Genomic DNA, 27945 nt, shown 5'->3' with positions numbered 1-27945 from the left:
TGCTTAGTTAACTATCAAAATAAACCTTACAACAAAAATAAATTCCAGACTGCTTACAGTTAGCAAATAAGCCAAAACCTGCTAAAACCCCCAATTTTATATTGTGTGGTGCTTGTTTGTGTGTTTTTTTTCCTGAAAGTGACCGAAAAATGAGCAGCTGAAGACACAGCCCTCAATAAGATCACACTCAACACCATCGCTTTTACATCCCTTACAGAAAGGATGCAAAAAGGAGAAGCCATTTTAGGAGCCTATTCTCTAAGGACACCAACGACTGACTGCTCGAGGGCAGCGTTAACCAGATGAAACACTGCCCATCCTCGGCTGCTCTTGGGGAACACCGAGCACCCCAGCTGCACTAGGGGACTGGATACTCGCCATCATCTGAAACCCAAAGGCCCATCCTGCTGTTGTTTAGCACGGTTCCGCAGAGCACTTACCCAAAAATTGTGAAAATGTTTTGGGAATTATGTAACACTGGTTCACAAACAGCGGAAATTTCTTTAACACTTCATATGCCTGCTTTTCAAAATGCATGTTCCACGTGCCAACAGCAAAACCTAGCCTTGGAAAACATCATCTGCAAAGTGTGTATTTTGGGACAGTCCCCAAACATTAAATACAGATAAGTTCAAAGTATTCTGAAAAATACAGGAATGCCATACTCAAGATGCAGTGTTCTTACAAGAATAGCAAAAGAACACAATGAAGCCATCAAACATCTTTTAAAAATATGTCATGTCCTAAAATACAATGTCAACATTTGAAGGACTTGCTATAGTAATACAAAATAAAAAGCGTAAGGATGTTCAGTTCTACAATGACAAATGAAATCCCTCTAAGTAACTATATTACTGTCTCCACATGATAAGCAAAACACTGTACAGAATTCAGTCTAGAAATTTCTCACTTGTTCAAGACTATAGCCTTCTGCATGTCAGAAAGCATGTCAACAAAAATGCCACATACACAAATGTGTTACAAGAGCAACTTTCTATTATATTTAGCCCACAAATCAGTTAATATGTTTTTGTGAATTCCCAGTCCTGTTGGGATTCCCACACAAAAGAAACCACCTTCCTTAAAACTCATCCACTTGCCTTTCAGGGTATTCAGTCTCCATCAGTCTTCGTCACTCACTTCACGTCCAGCTTGTCCTCGGAAAAGACCACCTGCAGAAACGTTCTGCAGCTCCTGCGATGATGGAGTATTTCTCTGCTGACCAAATCTGTAGTTTCCAGGGCCCTCCCAATGACACTGCATCCTCTGGGCAGTTATAAATAGCCATGTCAAAGACCTCCTTAATTTCCCATATTTACCATTACCTAAGTGGGACATTAATTAAGCCTGACATTAACTGAGAATACAGTTAGGCAAACAGTCCACGTGAAATCCATGACTTTCTGGACTTTTTTTCCTAGCAGCTACACTTCTCATTTGTAAACAATCAATGAATTCGCTGAGAATAAGACCATCTTCTTTTAAATAAAACCTGCCGTTTTAAAAGTAAGCTGAACTCCTTATAAAGTTTAAAGTGGTACCATGGAGATCACTGATGTCATTTTGAAAAAGAACATCACAAAGGTCAAAACTCTTGTGACAGACTAGATTTTGACTATTGTTCAAGAATAGTTCCCACAATATTTTTTATTATTATTTTTCACTATATTTTTGAGATATTTCAGCCAGGATGAAACATGTAGTAGTCCAATAGTTTTCAAGTGAGAATAACTCTTGAATTGTACCATGGTAAAGGAAAACTGTATCACAAGAACCAGTTGCAATACTTCTCGGGAAAAAAACTACCTAATTATTCAATCACTTGAATAGTTACATGGTATTAAGTGTCACATAAATAAGTGGTACTTTCAGACTTAACATTTTTGAGTAGCTATATAACTCAAATACACAAATTAGCCACTAGAAATACCTGAAAATTAAAGCTGTTTTACTAGCAAAGCTGAATTGTTCGGAGGAGTCATAAATCAGAAAATACATAAAGAGAATATCAGTTTTATTTTAAACTTTAAATGGCATATTTGACAAGAAAATTACTGCCATATAAATAAATATAACTTAACACAAATAAAACTGATAATGAACTGAAGAAGTAACTGCTGTATATCACCAACAATGTAGTCAAAACTTTGTAACGTGAAAACTCCAGTGGAAAACTTTGAGCTTTCAACATGAAGAAAGGAAAAAAGTTCTTCCTATAAGCTTCCAAAAAAAAAAAAAAAAAGCAGGGCATGGTTCCTTTAAAAAGAAAAAAGAAAAAATTACATAGAAGATGTGTGAGCTATTTGGGGCATCATTATTATTTGAACAGTGACCTACGCAAATGCAGAACAGACTGAGCTGACTGCCATCTCAAGCCATGTAAGTAGCAGTGAGAGAGAGGACATGAAGTTGAATTTATCTTTAAGGTTCACTTTTCTATCATTCGTCACTTCCTTTCACAATCTTACCTTTCTCATTTCTTTTATTTATTTATTTCCAGAGACCAACCAAGCTCCATGCGCCCCAGCTCCAAGTCAATACAGAACCAGAGCCCTGCACTCTTCTAACTGCCATGGCTCGGCCAGATTTCAAGTACTGGCTCTGTATAAAAGGACTCCAAAGGACACATTTGCTTAAGATTAAACTAAAAAACGATAGCCAGGTTTTCTGGGGTGAAAAATAACCAAACGTCCCTCTGGTGAGCATTTCCCATGCAGATAACAGCCCAGTGACTGCATTAGTTTAGATAATGATTCAAAGGATCAGCAACATTTACTGAAGTGAAGCTGAATTAGCTATAAGGCATTGTACACTCATATACTAGAAGAAAAGCTGCCAACTTCTCATGTAACTTTAATCTGGCACAGTTACTGAACTAACTGGGGTTGTCATCATAGCAAATAGCCTGAAATGCTATCTAATTCACTACAGTATCACAGCCCAGGTTAAGCATAAGCAGCTGCCCTGATACCTTAGTCCTAAAACAATTCTTAGGAAATTGTACTCACTTAGATATAGAGGATGCTACCTACAGCTCTGTTGTCATAATTTGTATTTTCTATATGAAAACTCTACTGAAGAGTGATAATAAGCCAACATTGCTAAACGCCAAGTTAGTTGTGCTGCAAATCCTACAAATATTCAATGAAAATCTCTCTTTGGATTTCTATTTATAAAAATACTAATTAGTTTGCTAATATTCCTTACAACATTATTCACAAATAGCACTAGTAAGATATTGGCAACTTCAGTACAACATACATTTAACATGATTTCAAGTTCACCAAATTGATGACTGGGCTCAAATGCCATGGAAAGGTCAAGTAGCCTCTTTAAATAAGTTACTAGATCTCGCATTCTTTCCCTGGCCTGTTTTCTTCATATATGATTCAAATGTCAGTTATCTTATTTAATCAAATGTCCCCTTGGTATGTGATTCAAATGCCATACAAATGAGAAGACATTTGAAAAATAAAAATACTGATCAGTTTTGAAAATCTCACTTCGCATTCATACAAAATCCTTTAATGCTTTATCCAAAATGTTCTTGAAACCACTCAGTAGCGCTTGTGAGAACACAGCATGAGATGCTATAACCTCGGCATCCTTCTGCCAAGCTCTTCCCTCTCTACCAGCCAAAACTCAGCCGAAGGAAAACATAAATTGAGCCTGCTGTCACCACCATGGCATTTCGTCATCGTAATCATGAATTATTTATCATGCTGCACTTAAAAGATGCACTTAAAAATTTATTCCTAACCTGTAGTACAGTGTTAATGAATTAACTATGCAGCCATACTTGCAAACAGGAAGACATCTTCATCTCTTCTCCGGCCACTCCACCCTGCGTCAGGCTCTCCACAAAGCAGCACAGCTATTGCTAAACGCTCCCGTAATGGGGTTTTCGTATTTTGCACCACGTCGAGGACCCAAATGGAGCACTGAGGCTTGGGGCTACCCTTGGCAGCCAGCTAGCAGGGATCGCATCGTCTGGGTGGCAGGATGGTACCCAGAAGAGCAACTCAAGCCTGAGCTCCAAACTAAGCAGTGGCGTCTGATTTGTTCCTAGGTATAATTCCAGCTGTTTGCTCCGACCTGCGTGTTCAGAGCCGGCACTTCCACCCTGCAGCTCATTTCCTCATTGCTTGTTTAACTCATGAAGGATACCGTAAAGCCCCTGCATTTACCATGCCTTTTCTGAGACAAAAGGCTTATTTTGTAGGATTGTTGGCTACAAAGTTATTCTGGGAGCAAGGGGAATGCTAATGTAGTGAACAGACTAAGAGGATGAATTTTACATTTTCAAGCATAAATTCTTAATGAAGTTAGAGCATGGGATAAGAATAGACTTTACAAAATAAGCCATGGTACAGACAAGACATGAGAAATCAAAACCATGCTAGGGAACATCATGAGTGCTGGTATTAAAAAAAATAACAAAAAAAAGAAAAAAAGGATAACAAGTTCATCTAGTTCTAAAGACGGAATTAAATCCTAATTTGGCCATGAATTTTAACAGAAACTGGTCCCTATTTTAGTTATTCCTTTGGAATAATGTGAATCTTCACAGCACAAGCTTAGCTTTTAATCTTAAAGTCTGGGAAAGCAGTGATAACATATCATCAACCAGCAGGCAAACAAACTACTCAAACTTGTGTGCCTCAGAGAAACACAAAATGTACAGGACAGAATGAACATGAGAACAAGCCTGGAACACTGATTTTTATATAATTACAGATTGATACATCTCTATAAACTGTTTTACAGTAATTCTGGGGAACCCATAAAGCTGATATATTACTAAAGCAACATTTCCTAAAATTTACATCATGCTTACAGGCTCTTCTATGTTCTACATATGACTTCTAACATGTATGTCCCCCTGTAAGTGTGTATATATTTCTATGTCTGTGTATATATATATATATACACACATATATATAAATAAAAGTAAACAGGGAAATACATGTTATAATTTTGGAACACTGAAGCAGATTGAATAATTTATGATAAATTGTCCCAAACTGAATTCCCTGCTTTGAAATAAAGTACTGAACAGACACGGAACTCTCAACCATTTCTGCAGTCTCCAGTGAAAAATGTATTTCAAAATACTAAAAACGGTATTTAAAATTTTGCACTGCTAAATTGTATTATACTCTACTGTAGCACATTACAAAAGGGCATAAAAAAACTAACCGAATATAACTAGCAGCAAAAATATAAAACAACACTGCTCAGACATTTTAAAAATAAATATAGCCACTTTTAAAATACCTCAGATAGAAAGAAAAAAGAAAATGTAGATAAATAGGAATATTCACCTCGTACTTTACTTTCTTATTTTCTAAATTTTGACTAGCAGAGGCAGCATTATGCAGATTTGGTATATCAAAAAAAATGTGAGCACATTTTGGACTTTTGATATTTTCAAATGAAAATAATTTAGGTTTCTGTCCTACCTATAAAAATAAAACTAATAAGAAACACAAATAACAATTTTCAGCTCTTCACGTTGTTTTGTACAACATTAAACTACTTCACAAACACGCCAAGACAGCACAAATCACACACGCAAATGAACACCACCTGCATGTCCAAAGAATGTAATTTCTGCAGAGAAAACAGAACCTGCAAAGCTATTTAATCAAGTACTTCTCACAACTTTGATCACTTACAACAACAGTATGTAAAAAGCAGATTGTGACGTCCTACGGCGTACTCTGCATCTGCTCTTATATCTAATAAGAAGGGAGAAGTTGCAGAAGCGACAGGTCACGGTTTTATGATCCATCTTGGTGTCAGAGGAGGCTGCGCACATGAAGCCATGGGCTGCAGGCTGGAACACGTCCCCTTGGGCTGCTCCTCTATATCGAAAATAAGTGCAGCTGCAATCATCTCCATTTTGTTCAAACTAATAGCAAGTTCTCTGTGAGTGAAATGAAGACACTTGTGACTTAAAGTAACACTTCTGGTAAATATTTTTGTGTTGATTCACTTGGAAAATTGGGCATTTAATGATTTTGGAACGTTCCAGTATCTCAGAAGCAGAATGGACAGTCATATTGAAGTGACACACGGAGGAAAGTTGATGTGGATTTTTGCCACATTTATTTTGGATTAACTTCTTTGGTGCTAAAAATTTGCTGAGAATTATAACCTGACCTGCTCTGTTATTTTAAATTTCTCATCTATTGTCAAATAAAAATGAGGCTCATTTTTAAATTCTCATTTTAGATCTAGAACACAAACTAGAACATAACAGGACAAAAAATATTGTCCACCTTCTCAGACAATACAACCCATTATATCACTTGTACTTGTGCAGCAGATCTTCTAAAAGAAATGAAGTATTATTTCCACAACTGTTTTTTTTTTTTTTTAAATGTAAATAAATACCAACTCCAGGCCAGAGATGTGCTAATGCGACTGTCACTGCACAGCAAGTCTTTTCCTGACAGCGAGATCAGTAACATACCTACTGTAAAGAGCTGGGGCTCTAAAGAAAGGAAAGGCCAGCGAGGGGAGGAAGGAATACAAAGGCACACAGAGCTCTTTCACCACTGCAAAGATTACGGTTTGAAGACTTTATTTTAGAACGTTAATAATTCATACTGACAGTGTAATGTAAACTAGGTTAGAAGATTGTGCTCTCAAGTACCACGCCAGGGATTGAATGACAGAATAATAAACGCTAGCCAAAATAGCAAAATTTTAGTAGAAAAATGAGGGTAAGAGAGAACTTGGAGGATGAGAACAAGTGTATTTCAGATGAAAAAATAACAAAAGGAAAAGAGAGATGTTGAAAAAATGAAGATACAGGCGCAGCCTGTGGAAAACAGAGTATGAAAGGATATATTGTAGATGGTGAAGCTGTATTGCAGACCTTCTGGCATGGTATTCAAACAAGAGCTTAACTTTGACACAGAAGTTCAATGTAGATCAGGGTGGCTAGACACAGCTGAAATCTGATACAATTTTAAAAACCGATGCAATGTCTCCTTGAAATGATTTAGAATATAAAAAAGGAAAAACTTTCTGTAAGCTTTCAGGTTAATATTGATCTCCTAAATGGCTCATCCATCTAAATCAGAAATTGCAACTCATGGCTTCAAACGGTAATTTTTAAAGAAAACAAATCCAAAAGGAATCTCCTGGTCATGGGCAGGAATAATCCCATGCAAATGCAAGCAGCTGTGTCATATAATCTCTGTTTCTCTCTAGCTCATCTGTTAAATTGACACTGGGTACTTGCTATTAGTACTTGTCTACTATTAGCTCTTTGGTACGGGATGTAAACAGGCCTGTTTGCACGTTCACAGATTTCCAAGTCAAAACAAAGTAGAACCTGGCTGCCTCACAGTGCAATTAAAAACCAAGTTGTGGAAGATGCATGGAATTGTCTACAGAGACTTCAACGGTAATAAACACATGACTGCCTGGTTAAGAATATATTTGTCTTTCTCAGAATGATTCCCTTGCCAGGAGTCTTTCCGTGTCCATGTTGTTTCTGTATCTGCATTCAAGATCAAAAGGAAGAGGCTATACGGAAGGAAGGATCTTGCACAGACTGAGCACACTACAATTTCTTGGAGGAAATCACTGTCATCTGAGGATGAAAACAGAAAAAGTAAAAACTCAGTTTTTACTACAGCATTTTAAGAACCTTCTGAGCTTGTAGTTTTTCACTGGAAGTTGCTAGCTTGCTCCCAGCCATGTCAAACTCTTTGGATACTTCAGGGGCAGTAAACAAGCCGACTCATATGCCTGTGTGTGAGCAGATCAGAGCCTTCAAACACAATTACATAGAAAAAAAGTTATGAATCACTCAGTTTATAGGTGAAAAGGCTAGCAAACATTAAAGCACTCCAACTTCTCAAGTCAGAGGTACATACTCCCCTCTGGGAGCCTCTGACTCGCCAGGTCAAACCACCAGGTTATGCTTTACAAGTGGTTATGGAGGGCAGCCTGCACGGTGAGCCTGGAACCGGACAAGAATTCACACCTCGTGCTCCAAACCCCAGTGTTTAACTCTTCCACTGCTGCAAACCCAAGCAGGATGTGGTGATTTTAGCATTTACATAATGTCTCGACATGAAAAAAATTATACAGCCAGACTGGGAAAAAGATGAGCAATGCTCCTCCTGACTATCGTAAGGGAAGCCACGCACCTCCTCTACTGACACCACCAACCCAAAGGGGCAACCCTCAGGGCACAAGAGGAGAGAGTTAAGAGAGATGCCAGAAAATCAGAATGTTTCACTGGAGCGATCAGAGGCTATGTCTGGGGTCCTACTTCTTAACCACGATGCAGCCAATGCTACAGACATTGCCATACAACACGATACAACTCACTGAAATTGCCAGTTTCACAGTTCAGCCCTCAGCTGCACATTGGTGTAAGAAGGCTACGGGGCCACAAGCAAGGCAAATGAACTCTGCACACAAGACTCCATACCAAAGGCCACCATGCCTGAATATTTCCAACCACGTGGCAAACAAACCGTTTCCAATCAGCATGAGAAATCTGAGCCAGGTGAGTTCTAGGCATCACCAATATGTCTCTTCCCTGTAGTCTCCATCTCCTAGCTGTAGCCTCTGTCTCCATCTCCTATTCCCAAGAATAACAACTGATACAGAAGAAAAGGAATAAAGAGAAAAATTTCCATTAGAAAAGAAATGAATTCTGGGAAGCTCATTCATTCAAAGTGAGATGTAGATTACAATTCAGTTGCCAAAAGATTCCCTACTCAAAATTCACCATTTCATATTATGCATAATGACATATTCACAAAGTTGTTCTGTTATTCATTATAACTGAATTGCTTATCTCCATTGCTTCCAAAAGTGTCATTACACTGTATTGCAGTAAAGGCTGACCAATTATTTAGCACAGTTAAGAAAGGAGAACCTGTACCAAATCAAGCACTAAAGCAGGAAGGTATCACTTGCTACAAAAACAGAACAGTTTCCAGATGTCATTCAATCTGAATACAGCCCTTTTCATTAATCCTCTGCCATCTGTCAAATAAGATACTAACCAAAATAAACTTTTAAAAGCTGTATCAAGTGACTTTAAACTAAGAGGAAGTTTAAGTAGAGAAAGGAAACTATCACCACGTCTTGACATACTTGGAGATATTCCAAAAATAAGAATATAAAGAATCTCATCAAGTTTGAATTCTGAAATGTTTTTCACCTTCTCTAAAAATATGGAACTTCTGTTTACAGGTGCTGCCCTGCTGTTGTAAAATACATGTACGCTTCAAAACAAAAGCTTCACTGTGAATATTAAATGAATTTTGTTTTCCTAAGAGACTTCGCAATAAGGGAACTATGGTGCTGAAGGTCTTTCGTGTTGTTATTGTATAATCCAAGCAGCTTCTTTGTTCAGGTATCTACATACTATATACACAGCCATCAGCTCTGCGCTAGTTATGTTAACAGAAGTACTGACACATTTTAACCAACATAGTTTTAGGCAATCTAATTAAGGCAGGTTTATTTAAGTGTTTTGGTGGTTCTGCTGAGGGTATGAGTTACAACTGGGACTGATTAAGTTTATATACTTAAGATGTTTATTATCAGTTTTTTAGCTAAGCTAGACACGTGGCATTTTAAGCTGATTAGCGAATCCTATTCAGCATACCATTAAATTAACTCTGGTGCAGATACCCAGTCAAAACCCAGAACACAGGTACTGGGGGCAGGGAGAGGCACAGACACACAACACCAAGAACACATCCTTATACCATGGGAGGGATTTCTACACCTGCCTTGAAGTAAAGGACTGGAGTTACACAACCTTCACCAAGACACACCAGCAATCCCAGCACATAAAATGAGAGAAAGAACCAGGCTCACACGAGATCCCACTCAACAAAGGCAGGTTTCTCCATCCCCACGCTCTGGTGAAGCTGAGCTGATGGGCACACTGCAAAGCCCGGGAAGCCCATCTGGTCACGGCAACAGAAGAGACTGGCTGGGACTGCGCTCATACACCCGAACAAGCCGTAGCTCTAAATATAGGTGTCCCCTCATCCACTGCAAGAGCTTATACGAGAAAGGCTTTAAATAAAGGCAGGCAATCCTCCCAGCACATTTGTTAAAAGACTACGTATAATATATTCTTGTTGCTTAGCACAGTTACTGATTAAATGTTTCTAAGAATAAAGTTCTTAAGTAAGTAAATTAATATATTCTTAAATTATATCACAGATGTCCATAAAATCCTAATTATTTGAACTCATAACATAGTAATTACACACTGATTGAGTAATTATGTACTGTGCTCAGACACAAAGTATTCTGGAGCAACATCAGGTTTCCCGTTTTGTTTTACTGAAGACAGCTAGGATCTGAGCACCAGCACATTCAGAAATGGTGACCAGATTTCATACAGGCTAAAAAAAAAAATCTGTAAAGCTATTCTGCAGAGCTATAAAAAATGAATAGCTATTATCAATAAACTTTATCAAGGCTAGAACCTCCAAGAGAAAACATTCCTATAAAAATCATCTCTACCATATATCCCTATATCAATATGTTCCACAATTGGCACGAGTTCACGAAATCAAAATAGCACAAGAAAGCATCCCTGGAATAATGCAACTGAACTCAACTCTTCCCTTGACTGGTTAGGATAAAGGAAATTTCTGCTGAGATTTCACCTCACCTGCAGTACCCAGAGAGGCCAGAACTAAGAGACCTGAACACTTTCACCCTTGTTACCACCGACAAATGAATCCATTTCTAGAAGTATTGAAACTAATTTATCTCTTGCTGAGGGAGTTACAGGGTGTAATAATCTGTGAAACGGGGGGAAAGTTCATGTTGCTTTAGTCTCAAGGCCCCACACTTCTAAGAGCAACTAATTCGTGGCATCTTTTAAGCAACTTAATATCAAGAACTGCAGTAAATCCATGTTTTGATTAAATTAAAGGCCAAATCTGGGTGTACAAAGACTCACCCATATTTACTCAACTCATAAAGAGGACCAGCTGTGAAACACGGCCTCATATTCTTCAGTAATTTGACTTCCTTGCTACCCCCAGAAGTACACAAGCCAGAACCCAAATATGAGACCCACTCCTTGAGTTTAATTTTGGACATCATTCTCTTTTGTTCCTAAAGATACACAAACTGAATTCCAACCCATGGTTGTATCAACTATAGCAATCTTCTTTCACCCGCTATCCATTTATTTTTGTTGTAATCGTGCCACCTCACATCTTTTATTCTTAAAATGATTTACATTATTTCCAATTTTGCAGAGATTAGTATAAAACATTTTTGTTCTCAACTAGATTATTTCTTTCAGAAGCCAGGAACTTGTATGCTAGCTGTAGAACACACCTGATACCAGATGCACGAACAGCTGTTCATTTGTCCATTGAAAAATACCAAACACACCATGCAAAAGACGCAAGAAGGAGGAAAACTATACAGATAATTGAAATGCAACACACTGATGATGAAAAATGAGAAAGTTAACTTGAAGGCATACACCTTTTAGTTATGTTTCCCACCAGTTCCTAGTATCATTTGCACAGCGATGGAAATGAACCACTGCCTGGCTAACCTGAGGGTGTTAAGCCTTGTAGATCAATGACAGCAATAGCTTGCCAAGATGAACCTTTGCTCTAAGCAAGCAGGAATGGCTGTCGCTGGTACTGTAACCAAGTAAACACAGCTACAACAAAGAAAGGCAGCATAAACCAGGATCAAGAGCTGCACAGGTGAAAGCAACAAGGACAAAAATAAAAAGTTATTATAGTAGACCTAAGCTCTTACAGAGAACCACGTCTCTGTGAATCATCAACCATTCAGCATTTAAAGAGCAGATGGCTGGAAGGTCCCCATATGTGAAAAATATCATCATCAAGAAGAGTCCATAGTAACAGCGAAACATAACTCGATATCATGTCTTTTATATGAACTATTCTTAAAGGTAAAATTATTCAATGACCCATGTCAAAAGTCTGAAGACTGGAGCATTCTCAGAGGAAAAAAAAAAAAACAGTACCAAAAAGGCTTTGGAAAATCAGTAATCATTAGATTCCCTCTCAAAAAGAGCTGTTCTCAACCTACTTTAACAGTGATCTAATTCTGATAATTAATTACTACTTACCAGACCGTTAATTAGCCCCAGCGCTAAACAGCATTAAACCACATTTAATAACCCTTGTACAGGAACATTACCCAATACCAGCTTTTAAATAACAAAAATTCCTTTTAAATGATATTGGTGGCAATGACATTAAAACGTTACGAGACGGCTCTTTAGTCAGTGCCCTTCCCCTCACTGCACGTGCTGCCAAAGTGAGCAGCACACCAAGAATTTTCATCACCTGTTGCCCAACTTGCAGGGGAAGCAGCAGCATGCTGGGTGACCACCTCTCTCTGTGACAATGCACAAGAAGCCAAGTACAGACACACACAATGTCTCTATCCTTTGCTGACAGCCTGATTTCCACTCAACTGATGCAATATACTTTACTCTCCATTAGAGGGAGAGGTGCCTAAAATAGCTAAACTTCACATTTTCTTGTTCCTCCTACTAGAGCTGGCCAGCAAGAGCACTCTCCCTCTGAAATAACAGCCTGCAATCAGGGGCGATTGCATTACCACCTGATGAGTAACTGAAATTTGACCAGCTACATCCACACTGCAGTATGCGAACTTCAAAACCAGCCCTCTGGCTCAAGTTTTAAGTAGGCACCTTTTAGCTCAAGTTTCATAACTGCACACACAAAGATCTCTACCTTGCGCTAGGCTTTGTGACAATCTCAGTAGGTATCATGAGTGAATAAACCAGAGGTTTCCACCGGGGTCTTGCATGTTCCATAACAGCACAGTGTAGAGCAAGAGCTGCTCCTGAACATGAAAGATGCCAGCCAGGCTCTCAAGCACCTTAGTACAAACTGAGCTGTTTTGGAATTTTTTTTCAGTTTATGAACTCCTGTAGCCCATATCTAAGCACACTACCAACAAACTTAAACTTACTCGTTATCCTTTGTGGACCCTGTGTTGCAGACAGACCTCAGACTGTTAGCTTCAGTAAGAAACTAACGAGGATTTGCAGTGAAAAGAACAGAGTGCAGTAGGTTAGCACAGACCCACAATTCAGTCAGGGCTTCTTAAGGACCAGACTCCAAGCTGTTTCACTTTCAAGTTGGTTTTCTTGACATCAGTGATCCCTGTGAGGCACCATACAAGTTGCACACGCATACAGAAGCCACCAAAAGGTTTAGCCAGGAATGTGCATGCACACTCAGGTAGACAGGACTCCATTCTTCCCTCTGCAGGGCCTTCAACTACAAATGAACTAAAAAATGTGTACAAACAAGCAACACCAACCAACACTACAAGGTTGGAGGTAAATTACACGTTACTAGGCTCCCACTTCTGTTACATATTATTCTCCTGAACTAAAAAGCTGTTAAGTTCATAAATGGTTACACCAACACCACACTGTTAGAAATTCCTGGTTGATACCTCTCCTTACCTCCACTGAAAAGGATGGCTGTAGCATGGACTAGACGGATTGCTCTGGACTTGTGAGTTCAGGTAAAATACTAGAGGAGAAGTAACAAGTGCACAGTCAGCACTAAATGGGAATTTAAGGTGCTGCAGACCTGGAGCAGATGTAGGAGAGAACATGTGCTGATGAACATCACTTCCTCGGCAGTGGGAGAACAAAGGAGAGGAGATTCTGACAAGGTACCACGGTAGAAAAAAAAAAATAAATCAGGGTCAATATCACATCTTCTATTTATCACATCAATACAAAGAAAAACAGCTTTCAAAGCATATCTTCTTAATAAATGTAGTGAACTAAGTGGACAGAAGTCACTCAATTATCATCCAAACCAAAACATAATTTGTCAGTCAATACAGTACCTATTAAACGTTATTTTTCCACTATGAAAAATCTTCTCATCTGGAATTATCCAAATCCTTTTTTTTTTTAATTATTTTTTTTACAGTGATTCCCAAGGTTTCTGGATCACACACCATTGTCAAACTTTTAGTTGGGAAAAATTAACAAAGATGCCAATGGTGCCACCAGTGACTGACATGAGCCATTCGTATCACAGCCTTCACAGGTTCCAATTTGGGAGCCCTGGTTCCATACCACAGCTACGGCAACGACAAAAATACTCAGTGAAAACATGAATTACATGAACCATTAACTAGAGAACATCTAGCACTGAGAATATCTTAAAACATCAACTAAATTAAGCGTGAAAGCAGCACTGCAAAATGGGTTGATTCTAATTTAGCAGTGGGGAAACTGAGGCACAAAGAGGTTAAGTGACCCATCCACAGCACATCCATGGTAGCATTAGGATTACAGCTGAGAAAACTGATTCCCAGCTCTGTGCTCAGCTCTGCAAACTATCCTGCTTTTGTAGAGTTAGCAGCCAACAAGTACTCTTACAAGCAGAGAGCACAGAAAATTTCTCTAAGTAGCTGCTTTTCAAGAAGCTGCAGGCAGACTTGTATATAAACGTAAAAAAGTTTTAACACCTACTGTATTGAACTATACACGATGAGATGTCCTTCACTAGAAATAAAGTAAAAGTTAACTTACAAATATTGGTATTATAAAGAAATCATGGGTAGCCAAAATAATGTATCGTGAAATAAATACACATTATGAAAGCCTTTTGCCCAGATTCTTATACAGGGATAAGAAAATAGGTTTTGAGTTCTCAGATAAGAAAATCATATACTGAATATACTCCTATGTTGAACTGTATCAGGTGGACATATCAGCTCTAAATACAAAACTTGAGGCCGTCACCAAGTTTTAGGGCAGTGTTGCATCACTGATGAGCTCAACCCTTCAAGGGGTTATTTGAAAAAAATTAAACCAAGTGTTTTAGTACAACCATCCCTCTGGAAAAATTATACAGCTTATTACCTGGTTTGCCTGACAAGTGACATTTTCCTTCCTAAGTGGTGACATAACAACTTTTGTTTTTTCTGTATAGGGAATCCAAATAGAACAATCAATTTGACTCACAAATACATCACCTCCAGTTGAAGTCCTTTGGACTTTGCACGTAACTACTATGTTCCAACCATGCAATTTTACAGAAATTGCAAAAGGAAATATATTAAGTATTTAACATCTTACGATTCACCTACGATCAGTACCAGAAAATGCAAAGTTCCTTACATCTAATCCTCAAAACTCAATGCTTAAATGTAACGTGTACATCCCTATACTTTGCGTAGGGAGTCACGAACTGCACAGGGTATTGTCCACATGTATGCTCTCTGGTATCACTGTACATTCAGCCTTTTCCTTTTTAAAATTTGGACAATGCTTAACAATGCAGTCCCACGCTATGCTTACCGTGCTTGTGTTTTAAAACACAATCTAGTGCCACCATATTTTTACAACTATAACTGAATTTGATGGAGGGATGAAAGTTGTTTCTATTTATTGTACTTAAACATAAGCTTTCCTAGCAAAAGGTAAATCTGGGATGTGCTTCAGCTTTTGTTTGGTATTCAGACATGCTATATTGGAAGTCCTGAAGTCAAGCATGTTTGTTAATGTTCCCTGCTTTTAATTTCCTACTGAATCCAAATACTTCTTATCAGTAAGCAACCTTTACATATTGGAAATCCTCCCCACTAGCAACCTCTGCTTAAACAGCTGATGAGCTTTACAGTCTGCAGACACAAAAGGTTAAGCCTGCCTCTTACCCTGCTCCTCCCTTCACTGTGTGACAGATTCATTTAACTTCCCCTATTTATTATCCACATAGCATTAAATATACAGCTTCCTTCATTTTAACCAATAGAAATAATAACGTCATTACCAACATCAGAAAGAGCAATTTTCTATAGCAGATTTCAAAGCATTTCTAAAGACTACAGTATTAAAAAGGAATTTTTGATATTTCAGTTGTAGAAATATGTGGCGATGTAAATAGCGACTTTTTTTTGCTTAAAATTTAAATTAAGAACACATTTGAAAACCTTAAGAAGATGGCAAAGGTAGTAAAGGTTTCGTTACAGTGGAGCCCTGTGACAGTTTTCTGGCAGATTATTAGAAGCACTTTTTATATTTAAAAGAGTGATCTAACTAGAAAGACAGTTACAAACATTTAGTTTCACTATATTAATTAATGCTAGGTATAAAACTTAACCACAATGTACCCCATTTAAAAACATTTAAATATTGCTCTTTTTTGGCTATGCTTTATGGTAAATGCTCCACAGAAACAAAACATTAAAGTTCTCAAAATGAAATTTTGTGTACAGCCACATAAGCATGACAGATAAAGTTCTAACAAATAAAAGCAATGTTTATTAGCACAGAATATTCTAGCTTGTTTTCTTCATAGTTTCCATTTGAAATGTTTAAGTGCAATTTATTTTTCACAACAGTCCTTACTGGATCCGCAGAGATGGGGCTCCAAGCCTCTGTTTCCTCCGTTTCATCATTGTGCTGATGATACACTATGTTCCTTCCCAGAATAAGAGGCTTAAAGCCAGAAAGGAGAGCCCACTCTTATCACTCCAACACAGAGCAGAGAACAATCAGTGCAATCCCAAGCTCTTCGCGTACCCCCAGTGTCACAGAGACCTTAGGAGTTCAGTAATGGTCCAGATTAATCACACGGCTCGTGTCAAAAACGTCATTATTTATATATTTAAAAAAAAAAAAATCTTCTACAAGTCTATTTATAGCATCCAGAGAAAGGAAACGAAGCCCACCAGTACGCAACGAAGGCACAGAAAAGTCAGAGAGACAAACCAACGACCTGACCTGCCAGGCAGACAGCAGCGTGCTCCGGACACGCTCGGGCTTAGCGCTCAGCAAATCAGAGACAAACTTTTCCTGGGCTTCAAGGAGCAGGAGCAGTCACTCTCACCAAATCAAAAGGAAAGCGTAAAAGCCAACGGGAGCGATGGCACACTTGAAAGGATTCTGGCAGAAATCTCACATAGCAGCTGGCAACCTCACACTGCGATAGGAATAGAGTCACCGCTTCCACCCAAAGCCCTTGCAGAGTCATCCGCGGCGCACGGAGCAGCTGTTCTCGACCGCTGAGCAAACACGTGAACCGGCCCTTTTCGGAAATCAATCCACTTAAGAACACGCACAACTTTATTCTCAAAACATCCTCAGGCAGCTACCGGGCCATGTTTCAGCTGCAAATTTCATGGATTCTGGCACTGAAACGAGAGCAGCACAGAAGCAGTCGCTGCGGCCAGGTGCTGGAGGAGGGCAGGGGGCAGGGAATCGCCTTCCGTAGGATACAATGTTCCTGGTACAATGCAAGTCTTGCAGTTTTGTTTGCAAATGGTAATTGCAATCACCTCCAAATCAATACCACGCTATTACGGAAACCACCATAAAATAATGACAAGTGTTCCTAAAATGTGTTATTTGTCAAAAAGTTAGCTTTCCAAATAAAATTTCCAAATATGTAACTCTTTAAAGTCTCTCCAAAATACAGCAATTTTCTTAAAGACCCTATTTAGGTATGTGAAGCCCGCTGCTGCTCTGAAGCACTCGTCAATCAAGCCAGATTGCAGATGACAACCCTTATCTACAGCCCCTCCCATGATTCACATCGCAGCAGGAGTGCCCCACACAAGCTCACAACCTCTCGACAGCCACGTCCCACCCGGGAAACAAATTGTCGGACTCAAAAGCCAACCCCAGGGTGCCCGAGTGACTTTCCTTTCTTGGGTGGTTGTTCCTTCAACAGCCAGTGCCGCCCCCCCCACACACTGCCTCCAAGGTAAGAAAGCGCAGCAAGCAGCCAAAAGTATGAACACAAATTTGATGTTTGTTATGTATAATTTTATTATACTTACTAAATGAAAATCTGGATTAAAGAGTGGAAATTTGATAACAAAAGCTGCACAAAAAAACTTTTCTCGCTTTTAAATCCTTGGCAAAAACCCTCCCTAACCTCATCTCTGAGATTACAACATATACAGAACACTAAAATCCTCCTTATTCACTAAATCACTTCTTTTATAAAAAACGACGCTTCCAAATTATTTTTAAAGCCTAACATACAAACAGCAGTGTTCCTACAGAGTCCTGCAGGAGGAATTCAGCACGTTCCTCCTCCAGAGCCAGCCCCACATATCAGTTTAGGAGCACCGGGTTATTTTTGATCTACTGCCTGTGAGCTGCTCCAGTGCAGCTCAGAGGATGGAGCAGTTGGAATATACCACCTCTCTCTCTCCTCAGCTATAAAGATATCGCAGGCAGAAAGCACTCAGAGAAGGCATTATTTCTTACTCTGTTTCCAGAGCCAAGACAGTACACTGTGCAGAAGTAGCTTAACTCCTTTCCAGAACCATTTCTTTCCCCATTTCTTGTCCTCACTCGAGGCACAGTGCTTGCTCCTAGCAGGGAAATGACATCGATCCCCAGCAGAAATGCTTACCCTCCAAGATGAACAGCAACTGAATGATATACTCCATTTCTCCGCAGATAGGGAGGAAATTCCCATGGCACCTGAGCACGGCAGGATAAAGGACATAAACCAGCATTAAAGCTCGGGGTGTTTTGTTTTTTTTTTTTCCTGCTATTTGTTGTTGTTTCCAAGGTCCCAGCATTACAGTTTAAAAAGAAATTGATATAAACTTGTATTCAGCACATCCTCCCAATGAAATGCCTTGGTGTGTTTATGCGTTATTTCACCATCAAGAAGCTGCGGGAAGTTTAACAAATTATTATGAAGAATTGCTTAATGAAACTCTACAAAAGTTCTACAGCCGCAGGGACTTGGTACCTTTGGATGGGGCGGAGAGCATGAGCCCCACAGTAGGCATAAATTGCCTTAAAGATCGATTAAAAGGAATAAAGACCACCATAAAAGCCTTCCACATGTCTTTATCAAACACTATTATTTTGCTTACCATATTTCATAAAGACAGACACAAAAACTTACAGTGAATACTATTTCATATCAGCACCTACCACCACCAAAACAGCAATCTGTAATAGTTCAATTTGTTATTCCCCCCCATCTAACTGTAATTTATTTTATATAACAACATAAGCATTTGGTCTTTGATGCCACAGATATCTTTATGACCATCAAAAACGTGGGATTTTTTGGTGAAACAACTATTTTCACTGGATATGTTCTAAATTATAATTATTTTTAATGCTTCTTACATCGCCAAGTTCTTTCTCCCTCAGGCATGCACTCTAAAAGAAGAACTGTATTTAATACAGATGTTTGATGACAGGAAAAAAAAATCAAAAAAAATCTTGCATCTGAAATTAAAACCAGTGTCACAAGTTTACTTTGCTGAGGAAATTACTATTGATGTAGATATAAACTGGGAAAGCGATATTTTCTTTTTATAAAATTTTATGTTTGGACAGTACAAAGATCACAGCAATCCAATCTAGTAAACCTACCTCAGAAAACATGAGGAGTTCAAACAAACCTACGCTGTTCATAAGAAACCTTTATTGAGCAGGTCAATAAAGTTCATGTTATATACAAGTGGGTTTATTAAAAATGGGATACTGAACAAGAAACCAGATGGCTCAAATGCATCCCCAACTAGATTTAGTGACTGATGATTAGCTGGGAGGCAATCAGAAGAAATAGTGAGCTGCACTATTGTGTTGTGTATCCTGAAACCACAAAGAAAACCTGCACTTTACAGCCTGCTTTCTTGGAAGCGGCGTTGCTGTTATGCACATGAACACGAGCGCTTCAGCGCGAGCCTCGTCTTGCTGCGCGGCCCTCACCTTTGTCTTTCAAGCCTGGAATGTCTCTAGTGCACTTCACGTGCAGGTGCACATCAAAACCATTTGAAAGCTGAATCCATCGGTACAAAAACCCATCTCTGTACACACCGTGGCACCAAAAGAACAGAACAGGGTAATGGCTGCAAGTAATTAAACCGCTTCCGCTAATAGGAAGGAGATCAAAGTTTGGGTCTATCACTTTGCATTCGCTGTTTGATATTAAAGAAAATATTCATAAATGGTAATTATTTTTTGTGAACAAAGCATGAGAAAACATAGCCAATACATTTATATGCATAATTTATTAAAGAAAACTTTGAACTCAGATTATTGAGCCACACCAGAGACAGAATGCAACTACTTGTTCCTCTTCTAATACTTGTATTATTCAACCTCTTTGCAGCCTACAGCTCAGTTGGGTATAATTTCTTGTAGTGTTTTAAACGTGCTTAAAGTCTGTGTGTTTCTGTGGAAGGTTATACTGACAACAAATTGGTATCTAGATAATCAGGCAATGTCACCCTGTGTACAGTTCCCCCATCTTACTCACCCTGTGATGATTATTTTAAGATTAGACTGCAAGACCTCCAAGGGCAAAACCATCTTTTTATGTTGGGTTTGTGTTGCCTTCTGCTAATATGGAAGAGGAACTGCTAATCAAGGGACTTCACAGGCTCCATCCAACCATTCATTTGGTTCTGCTTTTACACATAACCTTCTTTATGTGGGAAAATTCCTCATTCTCTCCTGCCAAAATACTGAGATATCTCACTCCTCTTCCTTTGTGCGAGCGAGAGTAGGAACATTGTCCACGCCTACAATCAATTCCTGCACAAAAACAGAGTCAACTAATACAGACCCAGATAAACATGAAGCCACAAGTCAAATAAAGAAAAAGAAGTGTTGTCACGAAGAGCTTGCTACTTTGCATTGGTGAGGCCACACCTGGAGTACTGCATCCAGTTCTAGGCTCCCCAGTACAAGAGAGAGACATACGCACACTGGAGAGAGTCCGACACAGGGCCACCAAGATGGCAAAAAGACTGGAGCACGTCTCCTGTGACAAGAGGCTGAGCGAGATGGGACTGCTCAGCCTGGAGAAGGCTCAGGGGGATCTTATCAATGTCTATAAATACCTGAAGGGAGGGGGCAAAGAAGACAGAGTCTTCTTTCTTCTGCTCTCATCTGTAGTTCCCAGTGCCAGGACAAGAGATAATGGGAACAAACTGGAACACAGGAGGCTCTGTCTACACATCAGGAAGCACTTCTTCATTATGTGAGTGAGGAAGCACTGGCACAGGTTGCCCAGAGAGGCTGTGGAGTCTCCATCCTTGGAGATCTTCAAAAGCTACCCAGACGTGGTCCTGGGCAGCCTGCTCTGAGTCGCCCTGCTTGAGCAGGGGGTTGGACCACCCAGCCTCCAGGGGTCCAACCTCAACCCTTCTGTGATTCTGTGAATAATCAAGTCTTCCTTCCACTTCTGGTTTGCTGGGAAATAATGACTTCCTCCCCAGATGTGATCTTTTTACAGTAGTTAATGTATCCCAGCCTCCTGACTAGCACACAGAGAAATGCTGAGTGCCTATATATTTCTATATAATACAATTAGTCCTGAACTGCTACAAAGGCTGGAGTTTGTGCAGAAAATGGATGCACCTCTTGAGGATTTCTGGCTCCAAGCCAGAGGCTCCATCCATCTGTCAATTCCTGCTTCTCCTCCTGTCAGTGAAGCAAAGTCAATGAACGGCAGTCAATGACTCAGGACCTAGCTACATCCATAAATATCCCTACTCATTAGCCACAGTAGAATACCTTTCCAAAATAAATTTTGATTTCAGAATTTATTTTTCATATGATGTTCATTGTTAAGTTGATTCAAGCAGAAGAAAAGCCTCCAAAAGAACGGAGAAATGCCTACAGTATGTATTTAAGTGCACATTATTAGGCCACCCTTTTTGACAGAATGGTTTAATACATTCATAAATATGTTTATTTATATATATTTATATACACACTATAATTATTGCATTTCTTGATATAATTTTCTCCAATTCCTGATTCAAAGACTAACAGCGGATTTTATTTTTTTTTAAAATCAAGTAAGTACTCTGATACTGGAATATCTGAATCATCTCCACAGGATCTACTTCAATGAGCCTATATGCTTATCAATATATGACATCAACACAAATATACATAAGCTGCAATGCACTACTGACTTCTTAAATAGTTATACTTTTCAAACAAACAAAAAAAATCATTTGGTAGAATTGACAACAGAATCTATAATTCTAGAAAATATAAATAATCAACTAGATAACAAATTCAACTAACGGAATACATTTCAATTCTCCCTAGACTTTTAGTCTCACTAGTCGCTGCAACCTCGTTTAAAATTTATAGCCTGGATCTTCTCAACACAGGTTGCTGAATTTCTTCACATAATGCTCGCTTAAAAGGCACTCACTTGTGGAAGAAAACGAAAGTAATAAAAACTAAAGGTGTTAAATCAGTGTAGAAACAAACATTCAGTCATTCAGTTTAGTTACAACTAAATAAAATGTTACACATTTGAAGGATTTCATTTACATCTCAAATATTTCAAAGGTAAGCGTATGAGTAGTTTTGTGTCATACCCACCTCCACACTTGACTGAGGGAAGGGAAAATCTCTGGCATCGTCAATTTCAATTCCAAAACTTTTGTTACACAAAAATCTATGTTACATTAAACAAACAAACAAAAAACCCTGTTGGTAACTCTCTACTCCAGCAATTTTTCAAAGCAACAATCTTAAACTCCTGAACATCACCATTCTTACAAATCTAGCAAATATAGCTAAACTAGCCTTTAAGGCATGCTGATAAATAAATAAATAAATAAAAGCTGTCAGAGTTTCATGTTCTTCTTTACATAACTCACTGAGTGTTTCACCACTGTCATGTGAACTAAGTAAAAAGGTTTGGTCATACCCCATTTAAAAGAAAAAAAAAAAAAAGCCCTTTTGATCCCTTGTATTGTTCAGCACTGAATTACTGGCACTACACAGCATTTTCCAAATGCTGCCTCTTATACAAAGGAGAGAGCTCACATTAAAAGATTGAAAGTTTTTTCTCATTAAAACCAGAAACCTGAGGAAGAAAGGTTATATGCTTTTGTGAGCTTTGTCTAGTATACAAGCTTTGGGAAGCAATTTTAAATCATAATGCAACAGCAGCCAGTTCAAATGCCTTCTCTTTTATACAATGCAATCAATAATTCAATTTGTTCCACCACAAATCTGTAAGTATAGTAAAAGCTAAGTTCTCCTACTATCACTGAAACATTTGCTAAAATTTTTAAGCACCATGTACTAAAAAAGAAAAGAATATACATATTTGTTTAAACTTAATTTTAAAAGCCTACTTTTTCCAACATTTGCTACTTTATTAAAATATCTCTATTACACTGACTGCTCCACAAACACCTGACTCAGGAACTGTGTATGGGGATTTCTGTCCTCTCAGAGCGTTTGAAGAGCAGTGATCGAAGTTGTCCTTATCACATAAATAATAAGTGACTGCTGTGGAGTCACTTGAGGGATGTCAGTGCAAGCAACACTCAACACCACAGCTACTTCCATATGGGGGTCAGCTGAAGCTGGTAATTAGAAGTAAGCTTACACTACTACTGTCTTTCCTACTACACTTAAGGAAATGAATAGGGGTTTAACCTCAGAGAAATGCAAGCTGTTTCCATGTGTATGACTGACTCTGTCAGAGAAAAGAGAGTTAGCTGTCTGTTTATACGACTTCCACAAGGGAACAGCTATATGTGCTCAAAACAAAGAAGCATCAAATAAAGAATAGCTGTACTTACAAGCTTCCTCTTCTAGGTAGACTGAGCTCCTTCTGGAAAACAGAATGAAAACACAGAGTTAATTTTCTGTGCCAGTACGTATTACCCACCTACGTATCAGCGAATGGCCAAGGCCGTGAGAAAACAGCGGTTTGCACCCAAGCAGCAGAAGTGAGGGAAGCCTGGGGCTTTCAAGGCAAGGGTTTCACTTTGTGCTGTGATTCTGTGTTAGCCAGCGACCCGTCTGTAACCCGGGTCAGCCAGCAGGCCGCAGCAGGCCGCAGCAGCCGGGCAGGCGCAGGAGCAGGCCGCGGCCCGGCGCCACCAGGTGGCAGCAGGCGGCCGCGGGCAGCGGGAGCGCGGCGGGGTCCCGGGGCCCTCCCGTCAGCCAAAGCCGGGGGGACGACAAAATCGGTCCTTCTCCTCGCCAGTCTGCCCGGCAAGCCAGTGCAGGCTTTGCCTGGGCCGCGCTAGTGGTGGGCGGAGGACAGGACGCCTGAACGAGGCCTCACAAACATACCCAGGCAGGTTCTGGGGCTGCTGAATTTCGGCTTTTCACACCAAAATGACAAGTACGTGGCCAGGTTCAGTTCCTGACTTTCAGGGTACTGACCTAACTGATGCGTTTTTCTTCCCCCGGAAGAAAAAAACTCATTTTTTTCCCACTGAATATTGAAGAAAGTCAATGGAAAAAAAAAATCCATAAAATCTGGTAACCACTTTTCCATGTTTGGATACGGCGTACATGCTGATCTAAATGATTAACAAGGTTCCTGACAAACCGGCAGTGACTGCTTTGCTAAGTCATACCCGGGACATCAGTTCAAGTTGTTGTAAGGTACCAAAAATTCGCAGCTACTAGAACTAAAAAAAAATCAAGTCCAAAAACATGCTCCTCTTATTTTCAAGTATGAGTTCTCTAAAGTTTGAGATTTCGTTACAGCTTAACAGCACCGAGCAAATTTCATGTGTGAATTATCACAAGCCTGACAGCTTACAGCATCAAGAAATAAATTCCTGTCATCAGACAAACTTGTCAAGATCTAATCAAAACATTTCAAGTATGTAAGATAATAAATCATTAGCATCGATAACAGGTTGTATGTTTTATATTCTGAAAGGTACTTCTTCCACTCTCATTTGCTCAAAAGAATTAAAGTTTCCAACTGTGAAGTCTACATAGCAATGACTGCTCTCTGCCACTACAAATGGAGAGATACGTATAATTATTATGTGCCGTATCCTATGCTGTGTTTATGTACAACAGACATGCATATATATATGTATCATCTCTCCTGTGTTTTTTTCATTTATCCCCTTTAAAGAAGACCTAACAGAACAAAGGTGCTTAGCAGGGTGTGCCTTCTCTAGCCAAATGCTGTGCTTCCATTTCTTCCCAAACAACCTGCCCCAGAAATTCTCCAAATGGATGCACTAAGCTCTGAAATTTCACGGTACTGGCTGAAAAAGGAAAACAGCGACTTTTAAGTCTCTTTATCTACCTTCTAATTTTTGAGCCTTTAGGTTCACGTTTACAAGCTGTGCTCTGGTCATGAGGGCTGAAAGAGATAACACTTCTTTGTAGCAGCAAGGCTCCAGTAATTGAGACTCTGACATACAGACAAAATACCACGGGAATCATGATCCAGTAATAGGAGTGGACGAGCCATTTCTTTCCTCTACTGGACATTTGTTTTACTCGCATAATAAAAGCTTTAATGCTCCTTATATTGTAGCTGTTTCTGGAATAAATATACACAGGGTTAAAAGAAGGATTTGGGCTTTGTTCATGAAATTAGCTTTTTGAAATCTGTGATCAACTCAGTTTCCAAATAAACAAGAAAAAGTACTACCAGATGACATCTCAATGCGGTTGAACTATTATTCTATCCATGTAGCAATCGTTTTCACTCCGTACCTCCACCTTGACAAATACAGTGCAGCTGTGGGATCAATAGGCAGTAGTTCAAATTTAATACCTCTGTGCTCTAGACAACAAACAGCACAATCAAAGCAATCCATTTTTATACCTGTTGTTCCACTATGCCTCATCTCCTATTAGTCTGAAAATCCCCTTCAAAAGCCCTGTCAGCCATGCACCAAGCCGTGCCCCCACTCCCCCAGCACTTTCCCTTCCCTCTGGAGAACCACCAAGCTTCCACCCTCCCAACTCTTCACCTCCTTCTGCTTCTCCAAAGCAGAACTGGTAGCAACACCGCTTATAATCCTCTGAATTAAATCGTGAATGGTGGAGCCGAGGCCAGAGCATCAGAGCTGGAGATTACGTGATCGTGAGCACCAGAATTATCAGCTTTGCTCCTCCTGAGTCACCAGTGAGTAGGTGTCTACAAAAGTCACTTCTCAGCAAAGATGACAACAGACAATGCCCAGAGGTGGCAGCACGGAGGGAGCAGACCGCAGTCAGAACTGATGCCCTGTTTCAGGAAGCTTACTAGGGGCTGCCGCCTCTCAGGAGAACATTGCAGATCTCCAAGGGATGGAGTGAGCAATGAAAATGCATACCAGGGATGGGGACGTGTTCACAGGGGGGAGACTCAGCTGGATCTTAAAATGGCTTAACAGTTTAATGCGTGCAACGGGACCAACTGAGAGCTGAAATCTAAAAATGATAGGGTAATTTCAAATATATGAAGTAACTCTACAAAAACGCTGATTAAATAATTACGCAAAATATAACAGAAAAGTACAACAGCATTTCACAACTACCCTATAAAAGCAAAATTCTGCTCAGAACCAGTTTTATAATACAGACTAACTGTTTTAGATACTAAATGATGAGGGAGGAGGTGTGATTTGACTGGCTTCCACCCACTCCACAGAGGAGTCTGGCATTACATGTCCATGCATCCTTTAAAAATAAATCCTATTTAAAGACGTAAGATAGCCAATAAAAGAGTGTTGAGCTGTGACTGCTTGGTCCGAAAAACTATTTACAAGGTGCAGATGTAACCCCTTAAGTAAACATGCTATTTTATCCTAAAAGGCATTCCCATACTGGAGCACCCTTCCAGTGAGAACAACACATGAACATTGGGGATTTCAGCTGTCCTTTTCCAACAGCACTCCTGCTTCCCTCAGCACTTCAGGTGCCTGCACCTATACACATCACCAATATTACTCCAGCCAGCCTCCTTGCTGCCTGCTCTCTAGGTTAACAAAATAACCCTCTAAGTAGAGCCTTACTTCTTACATTTGACTTACGTGAAGTGATATATACCGTAGGAACATTTTAAAACATTGTTCCACATTATTCACAAGGAAGTTTTGGAAGTGGAAACAAACAACCACTTTCACAGACCCTACGTCACTAAAAAATAAGAAGCATATTAAATCTTGCAGTGCCCAAACGACAACAACAGGCTGTTCTGAAAGTTAATCTTTGCATCAGTTCTGTATTTCAAGGCATAGTTATTAAACACGCAACCTGATCTCTACATGACAAAAGAAGCAGAAGATTTTCCGATGACTAGTTAAAAATGAATCTTGGGAAAGAAATAAAGCATCATAGAATTATCAAAAGCTGGGTCTGATGCCCTCCTTCAAAGGAGTTCTTTATATTTGTTTCCTCCTATCTTACCATCTCAAATAATGTAGATATAAAATCTGTTAGAGGCTGTAACACACTAGAGTTCAGGTTTCACAATAAAACTAGATCCTCACTGGCCCTGTTATTTTTCAGGCAGCAAGCCTGAAGCAAAAAAGAGAAAATATATTCGCCATTTTAAGCATTTTTTGTTTACATAATATATAGTTTAGTGAATATATCCTGAAAATTTATTCTATAGTGACCTCTTGTATACAGAAACTGTTTTAAAACAAAATTGTTTCACGGAACAGAACGAGTGCTGGCTTTTTGCATACATATATATATACACCACGTAAATGGAACTAAAGTCTGGAAATCTATTTGTTCATTGACCTACAAGACAACCCATATCTTTTAAACAGATATGTTATAAAAGTGTGAAGAAAACAGGAGCCCATCACTCAAAATTGTCACTTTCTCTCAATCTTGTAATTTGTCCTTGAATATGTAACTGCACATATGGCACAGACCCACAGGCAAAGTTGGATGCTAGAGCCTGCACTGATGGCAGCTTAAATGTAGTCCTTTCAAATTACAGTGAGGCCCATCACTACCTTCAGGATGTTCCACATTTTTGCCAGAGCAGACAGCATGATTCCTGAGATTCCCTTTGACCTTGGCTTTCTTGCATGGTAGCTCACTATCATACCAGTTGGGACAATAGGCAAATATTTTTACAGCTATAACAGTAAATACATTTCAGTTAATAAGTTAATATTTCACAGATGATGAAATTCCACTGA

The 27945-nt window shown here is 39.3% G+C and overlaps 1 protein-coding gene across 11 annotated transcripts in view; it reads right to left on the bottom strand.

The window, feature by feature from the left end:
• The window catches only part of MAST2 (microtubule associated serine/threonine kinase 2), a 191898-nt gene that overhangs the window by 86510 nt on the left and 77443 nt on the right, over window positions 1-27945 (bottom strand). For 8 of the 11 annotated variants that reach the window (XM_067001384.1, XM_067001380.1, XM_067001382.1 and 5 more), the window contains one exon: window positions 23617-23648. In XM_067001384.1, the coding sequence (XP_066857485.1) occupies window positions 23617-23648 (32 nt within the window). Of the gene's footprint in view, window positions 1-13507; window positions 13715-16417; window positions 21299-23616; window positions 23649-27945 lie in introns of those variants that run through there. The other 3 variants (XM_048058876.2, XM_048058887.2, XM_048058886.2) reach the window with 3 other exon arrangements.

Source organism: Anser cygnoides, chromosome 8, assembly GCF_040182565.1.
Source record: "Anser cygnoides isolate HZ-2024a breed goose chromosome 8, Taihu_goose_T2T_genome, whole genome shotgun sequence".
Lineage (NCBI taxonomy): Eukaryota > Metazoa > Chordata > Aves > Anseriformes > Anatidae > Anser > Anser cygnoides.
This window is presented reverse-complemented; position numbering and strand designations above follow the sequence as displayed.